This window comes from Mytilus edulis, chromosome 6, assembly GCF_963676685.1.
Source record: "Mytilus edulis chromosome 6, xbMytEdul2.2, whole genome shotgun sequence".
Classification (NCBI taxonomy): domain Eukaryota; kingdom Metazoa; phylum Mollusca; class Bivalvia; order Mytilida; family Mytilidae; genus Mytilus; species Mytilus edulis.
Window position 1 is genome coordinate 87,383,513 of NC_092349.1, and position 14,087 is coordinate 87,397,599.

The following is a 14,087-nucleotide window of genomic DNA, read 5'->3' on the forward strand; positions in this document are numbered from 1 at the left end:
CCATTTTGTTTCTAACCCGAGTTTATCCTATTTTAAATCATTGAAAATGTTACTTTTAAGCAAACTATATATTCTATCAATTTGTCAATTTCTAAAAAAAAAAATGAAAATGCACAGGTGTTTGCGTTAAAGATAAATACGCGTAAAATATTATCTCACATATATATATGTAAACAAAAATATTTCAAATATTGTCACTATTTACAATTAATTTGATATATTTCTACTGACGGTAAGATAGACGGTCTATATGGACATTGACCGTCTAGTATACTATTGATGTATCCAGCTTGTAAGTAGTAGTTGCATAATAATATAATGTACAGTTTTTTCTTAATTTAATAATTCATGCCTTGAAGCTTAAATGAACTGCTTGAAGTATTTGTCTTGATGAAGATATAGACTCAATTAAATCTTTGATTAATCAAAAACATGAATGACAGTAAACCTAGAACAGAATTTAGAATATTAAAGCTTTTTGTGGTAAAGCCAGATCGCCTATATCAACGAGGGAGGGGGAGGGGGGGGTGAGTAAGGGAGATCTCTGACCTGGAGTCCATCTTCAGTGATTACTGGTCTGCCAACACTGCTGTTATGATGCTCTCGATTTCGATCTCAGTTGACTAGGATTGCCACGTTTCCTGTTATAGATCGGTTGTGTTCTCTTCTAGTAAGTACTACTGCTCACTCAACAAATTGACCGCTATGATTTAGCCAGGAGTACTAATAGTGGTGTTAAATACTAACCACCAAATATCAACCAATTACAACTGTTCCTAGTATTATAACTACGTTTGTCGCACCTGTCAGAAACAGTTACTGATGACATACATTTTATTATCTTTCTTCATATAGAATCAATTATGCAAGATGAGCAAGTATGTTGTCTTGGTAACGGGAGGAAGTGGATTTCTGGGACAACACGTAGTTAAACATTTACAGCTGTATGGTGATAGCGTCAAAGAAATACGAGTTTTAGACAAGGTTCCATATGAACAAAAGCTAGGTATTGGTTTTTATAATTAACAAGTATAAATTTAAGTTCGAAAAATTACGTAAAAACTGAGGTTGCAATTACCTCTGACCGTGGACGATTCTGGCATTCATGATAATGTTTTCACTCATGCAAGATGAATTCAGTTGCAAAAAAATCGTTTGAAACCATCAGTTTTCTACATTAAAACGGAAACCACAAAATGCTTATTTTTTAATTATATTTCATGATTATAATTCAGTACCTTATGAAATTATTTGATTTGAAAGAAAACGGATGCAAATGATACCAATTTCGGATTTATTTGTAGAATTTGAAGCAAGCCAAAGCATACTATCGTATACAGGGAGTATAACCGATAGGGCACTTGTCCAGCAAGCTTGTCGTGGTGTTGACATTGTTCTACATATTGCCTCTATGATTGACTGGTCATTATTTCCGAATAGAAAGATTCTACATGAAGTAAATATATTAGGTAAATCACTATTTTGCTAAGTTTAATTCCAGAATGCCTTTTTTTTGTTATTTGTAAATATTGTACCATGACATGATTAATGGTTGCAAATAAAATTGAAATACAATTGAAATAAAATAAGTTGGAATCTCTGTTTGTAGACACTTAAAGAGTTATTGTGCGTGTTCATAATTGGGTTGACTTTCGAATGCGTGACATTATTGTCCTTCGACACTTAATAAGGCATAATGATATAAAACAAGCCAGGCAATTATGTAACGGAAGACACGACAATTAAAAAAAAACCGTCGCAAAACATGATACGTAAATGAAACCTACTTAAATCTCACAAAACTCAGTCTTTAAAAAGTCATTACACATAATTAAACTCAGGAAAAAAAAATGAAACAACATTTAGAATGATACACAAATTAACAATCAATTCTAACATAAACACACAGAGTAATTCACACACGAACAAACATACATTTTGCCTAAAAGAAACAGCAAGAAACAAAATGCTCTTTAGTATATATAACCCTAGCATTTCATTCATTGTATCTCATATAAAAGATAATATTAATAATATTACTGTTGAACTGATATTTTATAAAGGTACACAGACTATTATTGAAGCGTGTAGAGAGGAGAATGTTCCTTATCTAATATACTGTGGTTCTAGTGGTATCTTTGCCGGACCGGAGGAGTCACGTGGAGGAACGGAAACGACAGTCAAACATCCATCAACATTATACTTTGATGCATATGCGTATTCAAAACTTACAGCACAAGAAATAGTCATATCTGCAAACGGAACAACACTAAGAAATGGTATCTATTCGTTATTATATTTTTTTTTACATCATACTATAATTATGAAAGAATTGGTTGCATACCATTTAGCATATTTTTGTTTAAAGCCTAGAAATGGATCAGATACAAGTACTTTGAACTTAGGAAATCTTCTCTTTGATACTGTTACAAAAAAAAGTAGAATCACAAAAATAAAAAACTTCGAGGAAAATTCAAAATGGAAAGTCCCTAATCAAAAGGCAAAATAAAATGATAAATCACATCAAACGAATGGACAACAACTGTCATCTTCCTGACTTGGAAAAGGTATTTTCAAAAACACATGAACATTCTTGTACAATTCATAGAAATATGCTTAAATACGATTAATGTAGTTTTAGATATTGAGATAAATCAGAAAAGAAAAAGCGAGTTAAAACAGTATTGAAAGTATGTGTGTTTGTGTGTTTTTTTTCAGAAACACGCAATCTGATTAACTTTTTAGAAACCTTGAGTTTTTGTTCTAGTTAAATGTCTGGAACATAGAGACTTTAACACTCTGCACATAATTTCAAGCAATTATATCAATTTCTTTTCAAAATAAAAACACTGTTTAACTTTATCATTTTAGGGAAACAGCTACGAACTATTGCCATTCTACCGTTACCAATGTACGGCGAATTGGACTATATGGCTATTCCACTTTCAATAAGGCCTTTCAAAGGAAAAACGTATCCTCTAGTCGGTCGCATGACAGCCATTTTACAATATAGCTATGTTGGAAATACAGCAATGATGTTTGTGAAAGCAGCAGAATCAATACCAAACAATCCAGCTCTTGGCGGCCATTTTTTCTTTGCTGCAGACGACACTCCACCAGATACATTGCCCGGTGTAATGAAACCATTTTTAGATCTAGTAGGTTCCAGACCATCAACATGGTATATACCCTACTGGTTTACGATGTTTATGATGTTTTTATTTTATTGTTTACTTTATGTAGTTCGTCTTTTTAAAACAGTCAACTTACCAAATTTGCATTTCACATTCGGGAGCATAGCATTTTTAAATACAACATTTTATGTTACTTACGACAAAGCCAAGACATTGCTAGGATACGAACCCATCTATGACTACGGTACTGCAGTCAGACGATCAAATACATTCTATTCGAAGATAATTTGAAATAAAGTACTGTTCAATATTTTTTGCTGAAGCCTTGCCATGCAAACACTTATCTTTCCATGTATACTACTCTCTCGCAATGATTTAACGACGACTATACAATTCTGTATGGTGTTATACTTGTTTAACTGTCCAAAGAATTCAAGTGCTAGTCATTTTAAATCATACTGTGTGTAAATCTTTCTTTGTGTGTAAACAAAAAATGCTATACTAGTATCATATTTACATTTTTGATAATACACAAGTAAATGTATCCTTGATGACATTGAATGGAGGCTATTGACCACTTGTTCACCCCATCCACAGTGGATTAGACACTACCATGACTACTAGATTCTAATATTCACGCATCATTTTTATAGTTTGTTTTGTAAGTTATGTTATAAAAGTTGAATTATAATTTGTGTTTGCATCATTCAATAGGCCATTATTTCCAGTTTTTAAGCTTAAATCCTGAAAAATGTGACCTGGCATTATCCGTAATGCATAAAATGTAAATGAAGTAAATAAAAAAACCTAAAACATTTGTACAAAATTAAAACACATTTGGTACATAATAACATGATAAGAACTGAAGTTTAAAATATCGACTCCCTGAAATAAAGTAACCAGTTCTGCCCACTTTATTTTTAAACTGGGGGTATCACCAAAGCTGTCAATTAGAAACTTTAGAAACTGTACATTGTGTTTTGATGATATTGAGATGAAATGCATTTTATTTTATTATGTCCATTATATTCAAATTTGCGTGAATGTTTGATAAAACTATATTATTGTCATAAACCATCTGTTTATAAACTGTTACAATTATTAAGCACTACTAATGCAAAAGACTTGTGCAACTTAGGAAAATATATACTTAGAGCACTGAAGCTCAGAAATGACTGTTTTCAGTAAGAAGATTTGTATTTCATTTGTTACAAATATTTGCTATTTGGAATTATATTTATATGTATTTAATACTTCTGTCTGTTTTGTCATGATCGTATATTTTTGAAATCTATATTTAGTATATATTGATTATACATGTACCTATATGTTGTAAAACATTTGGTTAATAAAGAATTAAAATTGAAAATAAACGACCGATGTGATAATGCTGTTTATGAGGCGCAATAAAAACATGACACTCTTGATTATAACAAACGTCACTTTTTTTTTTAGCAAATTTTGACGTTCAAAATCTAATGTTAAAACCTTTTGTCAGTTGATTTTTATACACTTTAAGACATTTATAGTCTCCGTTTTGGTTTAATTGAAAATCTATTAAATCAACCTGTGCTCTACCTTTCCTAAAAACGTTTTCTTCATGTTAAAATTTTCCAAATGTGAAAGACATTGTTCAATGGAAATATTTGCATAGCCATTGAACCGGAAAACATATTTATATTGACATTATTGCATTCTTGTCTTTCCGTTTTGCTTGTGTACTTTGTCTATAAAGTGTCTCTTTGCCATTTCGTTTTTTATTGTTGACATTGTTTCAAATTCTTATACTGATTTAGATTATAACACAATGTTGACTTTTGTATCCCCATTTTTGACTTTTTTACTATAGTGTCTACATAAAAAAGAAGATGTGGTTTGATTGCCAATGAGACAACTCTCCACAATAGACCACAACGACACAGAACTGAATATCCCTGAAAATAATATATGAGGTGGGATAGGAGGGGTCCTGATCCCGAAATCCCGGACTCAAAATAACGAATATGTTTTGCCCATACATTGTTGTCAATATAATAGAGCAGTAGACTTTTATACAATAGAGACGACTAGCTGGTTGTTGGATACGGTTTAATCCATCATTTTCTACACAAGGAAATGCCTATACCAAGTCAAGAACATGACAGGTGTTTTCCTTTCGTCCTTGGAGATCGGTATTTTTTGATATTCTTGCAGTGTCACTACTACGTTGAATAAATCATACGGTCTCTGTCGGCATGGTATATGAAAAACAAGGAGGTGTGGTATACTTGTCAGTGAGACACCTATTCACAAAAATTCAAATGAAGTTGATGTTAGCAATTATAGCCAACACTACTGTTTTTAGAAATGGAAAAACCCATACCATATAGTTAGCTATGTACATTATTGAATTTTGAATAACGAAAATAAATAAATGACGTACTCCAGCGCGGTATAATCTTTTACTTTTTGAGGTAATTATTACGGCTTCGAAGTTGTGAACTGCACTTCCAAGTACACAAAGTCGATAAGCTATACTTATTGCATTCGAGCTATTAATAACCCAATTCATTGACCTTGCAGATCAAATGAAGCTGTCGGTGATATTTACATACTAACATATATATAAAAGGCATTATAAAAAAAAAAAAAAAAAAAAAAACGAAATATAATGACAGTGGTGATAATGAAACCTTCTTTATCTCAATTTATTTTCATTCATCTGGACAATGTCATTTTTATGTTTGATTTTATGTCCGTAATGTATTCCTTTTGTTGTAACATATGCAGTTTTTTTGTTTGTTATTAATCAAGTCCAAAATTTCTTCAAATCAGAGTCGAGATTTGTGACATCATACATGCTGTACCACAGTTATGTTTCCTTTAAAAATAGGCCACAAACAGAAATCATGTCTTACTGCATCACCCAAGATAAAACTTTTGTTGAAGCATTACAATACAATCCATTTAAAAATGACCGTAATGAATAATAGCAAATTAAAGAATACATTTTTTGTTGCCCGATCGATCGTTAAAAACTTCAAATGCCAAATAGTTTATAACATTAAAATGCAAGTTGTTTTTCCATTATTGCGATTCTTCAATTAAAGGGTTTCGACTACTTTTATGTTTGTTATCTAATAATTTATTTTCAATTTTCTGCGCACAATTTGTTTATTGGCAATAACACAAACAGGGATGTAAATAACTGATAACAACTGCAAAGTCTAGACTGATAAAGTGTTGTGCTGATAACCTGATTGACAATTGATAACAGTGAAGTGCAGCATGTTAGCATAGTTATACGAAAACGAAGACAAGGAGTACATGTCATCTGTTGGGTAAGTAGTTACAAAAAGGAAAAGTTAATTAGAAGACTTTAAAAAAAAAAGATTTGAAGAAAGAGAGCAAAACACCGTGCCTAATAAAAAGGTAAACAGACATTTCAAAGCCCACACAACAATTAATACAGAAACCAAAAGTATAGTCAACATGAAACTCACGAAATACCGCGGGTGAACTCTATGGCATTGGTAAGGTCAGTAATTTCTACTCCTCTAATAATACCTGTCGTGTTGCTCATGTAAAAATCAGATATTCTTTATTCAATGACCATGGTTCTCCAAACCTTGGAAAATTAATAACTGTCTCTTTCTGAACCAGATTTGTTTCTAACATGAACACACTAGAAGTAGTTTTTATGATTTTTGTTTGTGCAGATGCAATTATTAAAATGGGACAATTTTAGAAAATGTATGCAAATGTTTTGTTTGTTTTCGCACAGGAAACAACCATGAAACACGTTGTTTTGGTAACAGGCGGGAGTGGATTTCTTGGTCAGCATGTTGTGAAACACTTACAACTCTATGGAGAAAATGTTAAAGAAATTAGAGTTTTAGATGTGGTCGACTATAAGCAAAAGCTAGGTAAATATATATACTGATACTTTTAACAACGTTATTTTTACTAAAATGAGACAACAGTAGTGTATCGGTTTGATATGTAGAATTGAATATACAGTTAATTACAGCTATATTTAAGAAATTATAGATCAACCACGCACTGCAATATAAAAAATAGGAAGAATTGGTATGATTGTCAATGTGCGAACTGGCCAAATGAGATCAATTGACTGAGAAATGTAGGTCACCATATGACCTTCAACAATGAACAAAACATATAATGGAGAGAAAGCTTCAAAAGTCACCGAGAGGACAGATTAAAACAGTTTAAATCCCTTTATAACTTGCTGTTCTTTTTTTATCTATTGAGAGAAACTAACGACCTGATTGATTTACAAACCAATAAATGAAAAAACAATATTATGAACAAAAACAAACGATTACCCCTGAGTTACATACTAGAAAAGGCATCACAGAATACTGCGGTATTATATATGGATGCGGGCATCCAATCCCCTGGGACATTTTCGTAAGAACACACTATTATAACAAGTACTTGATAAGTACATATCTCCTGAGAACGATACAAAACACCAAAAATAAATTATCAACCCTTAAATACACACATCTGAGAGTAATTGTAGTTACCGAAAGCTAGTCCAAAGCCGTTCAGATGATGACAATAATCAAAAGGATGCACGTGTATGTATCACCAATGAAAAATATGTACATTAACGCTGTTATGTAAGATATTATTGTGTTTAATTCATTTTTTAGAATTTGAGATTAAGAAGCCAACGCAAACATTTACCGGGAGTATAACAGACAAAGATTTAGTAGAACGCGCTTGCCATGGGGTTGATATTGTTTTACATGTTGCGTCCATTATTGACTACAACCAGTTCCCTAACCAAGCCATTCTAAATGAAGTTAATGTCAAAGGTAGCCTTCAATTATAAGACAACTAAATTTGAGAATGATAATTGAGAATATGTCAAAGAGACAAGAACCAGACCAAAAAGAAAACAGCCGAAGGCCACCAATGGGTCATCAATGCAGCGAGAAAAACCTGCACCCGGATGCGTGCTCCAGCTGGCCCCTAAACAAAAATGTGTACTAGTTCAGTGATATGAATGGACGTCACACTAAATAAGAAATATATAAATGAACAGAACAATTTTATGAAGACGTAATAAATCTTTTTCAAGTTAGCTCAACATTTAGTTAAAGACTTTCAATGTTTTCGTTTATGACAGTATACCATTTTTTGTAATGATGACCTTATTTACCTCCATATCGTCAAAAATCTTTATGGGGACAAATTGGACATACCTTGTCATTGGCTTTGTTCACAAATGAAAGATAAATTTGATGGCATGGCATGAACTCAAAATGAAAGGAGATCGGGTGCGTGATCATCGTGAAAATTATAAAAAACACAAAATTATGAATCATTACACAGGACGCATGTTTGATGCTCGTAATAGGCATACCCCCATGACGAATAACTATAAAAATTGTTGCCGAATGACGTTAACGGTAATCTATGATACATGACAATAAAATGTACTCTATTCTATGCGATAAAAAAATCGATTGATTTTTTTTCGAATGACGACGCAACGATAATTGTTTTGAGACCTCTGACGAATCACGATAAGGATATTTAGACGAATCAGTGTAACATTTCAATCAATTTGACGCTAACTGTAGCTGGAAATGATAGTTTGACGACTAATGGTAAAGGTCATTTCTACCCCCAAGTTTGCTTTAATTCGACTCAAAAGTGGCGTTTTTAAAAAGACAAATCAAACTCGAGGTGAAGAGCATTTCTAGCGAAAAAGCATCTTCTGCTATGCATGTATCCCAGTAAAACTTCTTAATGCTTTGAAACCCATCTAATTTGTATTATTAACATTTCCACAACAGGTACAGAGGTCGTATTGAATGCATGTCGGGAGGAGAATGTGCCTTACCTTATTTACTGTAGTTCTAGTTCATTATATCTTGGTCCGGAGGCTGTGATGGACGGAACAGAAACATCTGTTTCACAACCATCTAGATTCTATTATAAAGCCTATGCCTCGTCTAAAGCTAAAGCACAAGATATGGTCTTATCTGCCAATGGTTCTAAATTGAATAATGGTAAGTACCTATGCCATGTTTAAAAATTTGGCCGAATAGTAGTGATATATGTATTATGTTCAACAATTAAGTAGAAAAAAGGAACAACTCAAATTGAGAATGGAAATGGAAAAGATGTCAAAGAGACAACAACCCGACCTAGGAGCAGATGACAGCCAATGCAGCAGGAAAATCCTAAACGCGAAGGTGGTCCTCAGCATCCCCAAAATATAAATTTTGTACTACACTATAGCTTGATGCAATTGAATTGCATGTGTCGTTTGAGATCATACACTATGTTTTACTAAGTGAGCCATGTATGCATTTTATCAACATGAATCCGGAGGAATAAATGTAATTTCCGAGAATACAGAATTCCAAGTTTAGAAATTAGAATTTGATTGACACATGTTTCTTTTAACAGACGTCACGAGGAGGACATGTATTCGAAAAATCAATCCTCACATATTTAAGACCTCTAATTTAATAATAATAATAATAATATCGAATAATAATAATAGTAATAATAATAATAATAATAATAATAATAATAATAATAATAATAATAATAATAATAATAATAATAATAATAATAATAATAATAATAAAAGATAACTTAATGTTTTTAAGAATGAAATATATCATGATATTATTAAGGAATAAGACTGACAGATTTAAAATTTTGGTTATTCTCAAATAAATTAATATAACATTTAACATATATTTTATTAACTGTATTATTTACTCTGTTAATTATCTATGGCAGGAAATGTTCTGAGAACTCTTGCAATTCTACCTTTGCCTATGTTTGGGGAATTGGACAACGTACAAATACCTCTTGCCGTTCGCCCATTCAAGGGTAAAACATTCCCTGTGGTTGGACCTATGGATGCTACAGTACAGTTCAGTTATGTTGGAAACACTGCAATGATGTTCGTCACAGCAGCAGAAGCTTTACCTAATAATTCGTCGCTTGGAGGACATTTTTTCTTTGCCGCCGACGATACACCACCAGCCTCATATCCTGAAACAATGAAACCATTTTTTAACCATTTTGGTACTAAGACCTCTAAATGGCATGTTCCATATTGGATTGCGATGTCTTTAATGTTTCTGTTTTTCTGTATACTATTTATTTTACGGTTCCTGAGAATAACTTTGCCGACAGTACATTTTTCGTTTGGTAGTTTAGCCTTTCTTAATACGACTTTCTATGTCACTTACGACAAAGCGAAAACTATGCTTGGATATAAACCTCTTTATGAATATGGGTCATGCATCGAAAGAGCCAAAGCGTTTTATGAAAGTATAATTTAAGAAAGACTGAATTTGAATAATTTTTTTAAAAACTTTTATTGTTTCGTATGTACAATTTATATATATAATTAATGTTCAATGTGTAAAGTACATGTTCCGGACCATATGAGTATTTGGACCATTCGTGTATGGTCATGACCATATGCATATACTCATATGGTCCGACCATACGAGTATAATACTCGTTTGGTTATTAACGGACCGGACCATATGATTATTTGGACCATAAAGGTATTTGTTTTTTTTTAAACTACAGTATAAAAACGTTTCAATAATACAAAAACTTTATCTAAAACAACCAGTGATAGTTACACGAGAGTTTATTAATTTTATAGGCCTGGACTGAGTCGGGTGTGTCTATTCTGTGTTGGTCATTCATTATGTATTCGTGTTTGTTTTATGTAATGATTTAATACTTCAGTTTCATTATGTATATCTGTTATATTCATTTGATAAAATTAACTGTTTGCAATAGCATTAATTGTTCTTTATTATAAGGATGTTCTTATCCCAAGCATAAAAACTTAGCCGTATTTGACACAACCTTTTTCAACTTTTGATCTTCAGTGCTGTACAACTTTGTACTTTTTTTCGTTTTCGATCTTTTATATCTGGACGTCACTGGTGATTCTTGTGTGGACGAGGCGCGTTTTGGGCGTATTAAATTTTAAACCTGATGCTTTTTGTTATTCATTAATCATGTGTTTCTTTGTCTAATACGTTTTCCTATTTTTTTGTATTATAGTCCTGTAATATTATGTTGTCATTTCTATGTTATATTTAACATTGCCATTAAAATGCAAGGTTTGGCATGCCACAAAACCAGGTTCAACCCACCATTTTTTTCCTTTAAAAATGTCCTGTACCAAGTCAGGAATATGGCCATTGTTATATTATAGTTCGTTTCTGTGTGTGTTACAATTTAACGTTGCGTCGTTTGTTTTCTCTTATTTTTGAGTGTAAATTGACATTGCGATAAGACGTGTCACGGTACTTGTCTATCCCAAATTCATGTACATGTATTTGGTTTTGATGATATATTTGTTCTTCTCGTGGGATTTTGTCTGATGCTTGGTCCGTTTCTGTGTGTGTTAGTTACATTGTAGTGTTGTGTCGTTGTTCTCCTCTTATATTTATGTGTTTCCCTCAGTTTTAGTTTGTTACCCCGATTTTGTTTTTTGTTCATGGATTTATGAGTTTGAACAGCGGTATACTACTGTTGCCTTTATTTATAAACCAAAAACTACGTAAAAATTAAATATTGATGCCATAGTTAGTTTCATCGCTGGTTACATTCTTGCATGTAGGCTTGGTGTGACATTCACTTCCAAACGGTATCATAGCTTTGTTGCAGTGCAAGAAATTAGTTCACGATCCTTTTCATTTACACCTTTTGTTTGCGAGTGAAAATCTAGCCTTTATGCAGATGCGTACATTGAAACTGAGGTCTTTAACCATTCGGATCTCTACGGTGTTTTTAAGAAGCTATAGATCTCAAATATCGTAAAATGACTTCAATACACCATATACACAAGACAACTTAAACAAACTATGTTACTTTACACTGATTTTTTTGTGGAACACTTCATTAAGAAAACTTTTAGTCCAGCAGATAGGTGAATAATTATGCACTTTGTGTTAAAAGCATAAAATTTGGTAGAAACATAGTTTGGACCATTCTAGACAAAATTAGATATGGAGGCAAGGTTGATTTGATCCACTTCCGGTTTTATGATCAAAATGGCGGAAATGCATTTGATAACTGATTAATGGTTATTCAAATCTCACAGCTGGTAGCCAAAGTTTGCTGTGTAGACTATGATATTATTGTGTATTCATGGTTTGAAATAATGTATCATTTCTTTGAAACCCTCGGGGTATTTTATTCAGAAATTTGTCACTTCCGGTAAAAAATATCACAAGTAAACGTAATTTAGAGACAAAATACATATGTTTGAAAAAAAAGCAATGTTGTCCAAAAAAAGGTTAAATATCATTGACCTCTGATATTGTTCGATCAAACATCAGCATAACGAATAGTTCGATTAATTTCGTAATAGTGGTGTCGACATTCAGAGTACTCACCTGGGTTGAGTCCAATATCGTAGCGGCTACAAAGGGCTATAGTAGATGTATGACTATTGAACGTGTATCTAGCCTAGCTGCAACATAGATAATAGATAGCAGCTAGACTAGCTACTCGTTCAGTAGACACACATCTACGTAGCACTACGTAGTTGCTACGATATTGGACGCAACCCTGGTCTCTCATAACGGTGTATACTTTTGTGACACCATTCAATACCATTCATGTATCCCTGTTTTTTTTCACCTTATTCAGCGATCTATGCCACAGTGTCGAATACAGTGAATGCATGGAAAACAGGCAATGCATATGTTTTTTCTTGTCCTAAAAAGTTAGCAAGCTCATGAATTGAAATGAATACGAAGTGGTTTCCAGTCCCAAAGCAACCCATAAATATCAACTGCATTGTCACATGAAACAAGTACTAATACATCTGTTACAACTGTAGCAATGATTCTGATCTCGAAAATGTTTTCATCCATCTGTTTATTTGACAGATAATGAATGAGTTCTGTTTTGTTTTGATCTACACGTGAGAAGCTCTATCAGTTTCGTGGTTAGCATGTTTGCCTTGTACTGTCAATCTTTATATTGTCTACAATAGTTACATCTTGTCAATTGTTCTAAAAAGTAAAATAAAAAAAATACTGAACTCAGAGGAAAATCAAATCGGAAAGTCCCTTTTCTATTCAACGAACGACGAATAGTATCAACAACTGCTGAGGGAGCTATATCTTTAATTGGTATACAGAACAAGCAGTTCGTTGCTGTCTTCAAGAAATTGATTTCCTAACTCTTCTATCACAGAAGCTACATCATGGATAAACGACATTTGAGCTCTAAGTTTCTGCTCATGGTCAGTTGTGTTCGTTCTCTTCATCATGACATCGATATATGACTGTCCCTCTGGTATCTTTCGCCCCTCTTCTCAAACTCTTTTAGCAAGGCTTGCCATTTCTTCTCAAGCTGCCATCCATCTTCGCAGGGTTAATGGGTTATATGTTAACAGTGCCTCCATCCGACTTAACAACATGTTTATTTCATGTGTTCTGTCAGACAGTGAACCATTATTTCTAAGTGCATATGTTTCTTTAGATGCATGCATTATGACGGATCTTTGGAGATTTAACGTTAAAGATTTGTTTGTAGCTGTTAAATATAAATATCCAAGCAATCGTTGGTGTTTCCTGCTTATAAGAGTCGGTTGTTATATATTGTCCATACAACAACATACTAACAAGAGCTACAGGAGATATTGGAACATAATTCTCCTCACAGTTCACTGGAAAACTACCGTCAAACCAAAATGTAACAATAAACATGTCGCTGCGAATTATTGTTACTGCTTTATAAATCTACATTTAGTTTTAGTCAAAGGCATCATCACCTGCTTTCTGAAACGAGGGTTCTATATTATCTTTGAAAGCAAGTTAATTCTCTCTTTCTCTTGTTTTTATTCCTGAATATCAGGTAAATAATAAAGCATTAGATATAAGAAGTTGTATGAGTGCCATTGAGACAAATCTCCATCCAATTCAAACATGT

General features: G+C 32.8%; 2 protein-coding genes across 2 annotated transcripts; both read left to right on the forward strand.

The window, feature by feature from the left end:
• The first annotated feature begins 220 nt into the window (after positions 1-220).
• LOC139528787 (3 beta-hydroxysteroid dehydrogenase/Delta 5-->4-isomerase type 1-like) lies at positions 221-3,829 on the forward strand. The gene is made up of 5 exons (XM_071324990.1): positions 221-292; positions 856-1,006; positions 1,305-1,469; positions 2,064-2,279; positions 2,872-3,829. Exons 2-5 carry the CDS (start codon positions 871-873, stop codon positions 3,423-3,425), a joined length of 1,071 nt encoding a protein of 356 aa, XP_071181091.1. The 5' UTR covers positions 221-292; positions 856-870; the 3' UTR covers positions 3,426-3,829.
• A 2,510-nt stretch (positions 3,830-6,339) lies between these two features.
• LOC139528788 (3 beta-hydroxysteroid dehydrogenase/Delta 5-->4-isomerase type 2-like) lies at positions 6,340-10,928 on the forward strand. The gene is made up of 5 exons (XM_071324991.1): positions 6,340-6,454; positions 6,898-7,039; positions 7,793-7,957; positions 8,945-9,160; positions 9,906-10,928. The coding sequence occupies exons 2-5, from the start codon at positions 6,907-6,909 to the stop codon at positions 10,454-10,456; spliced, it is 1,065 nt and encodes a 354-aa protein (XP_071181092.1). The 5' UTR covers positions 6,340-6,454; positions 6,898-6,906; the 3' UTR covers positions 10,457-10,928.
• The last annotated feature ends 3,159 nt before the right edge of the window (positions 10,929-14,087 follow it).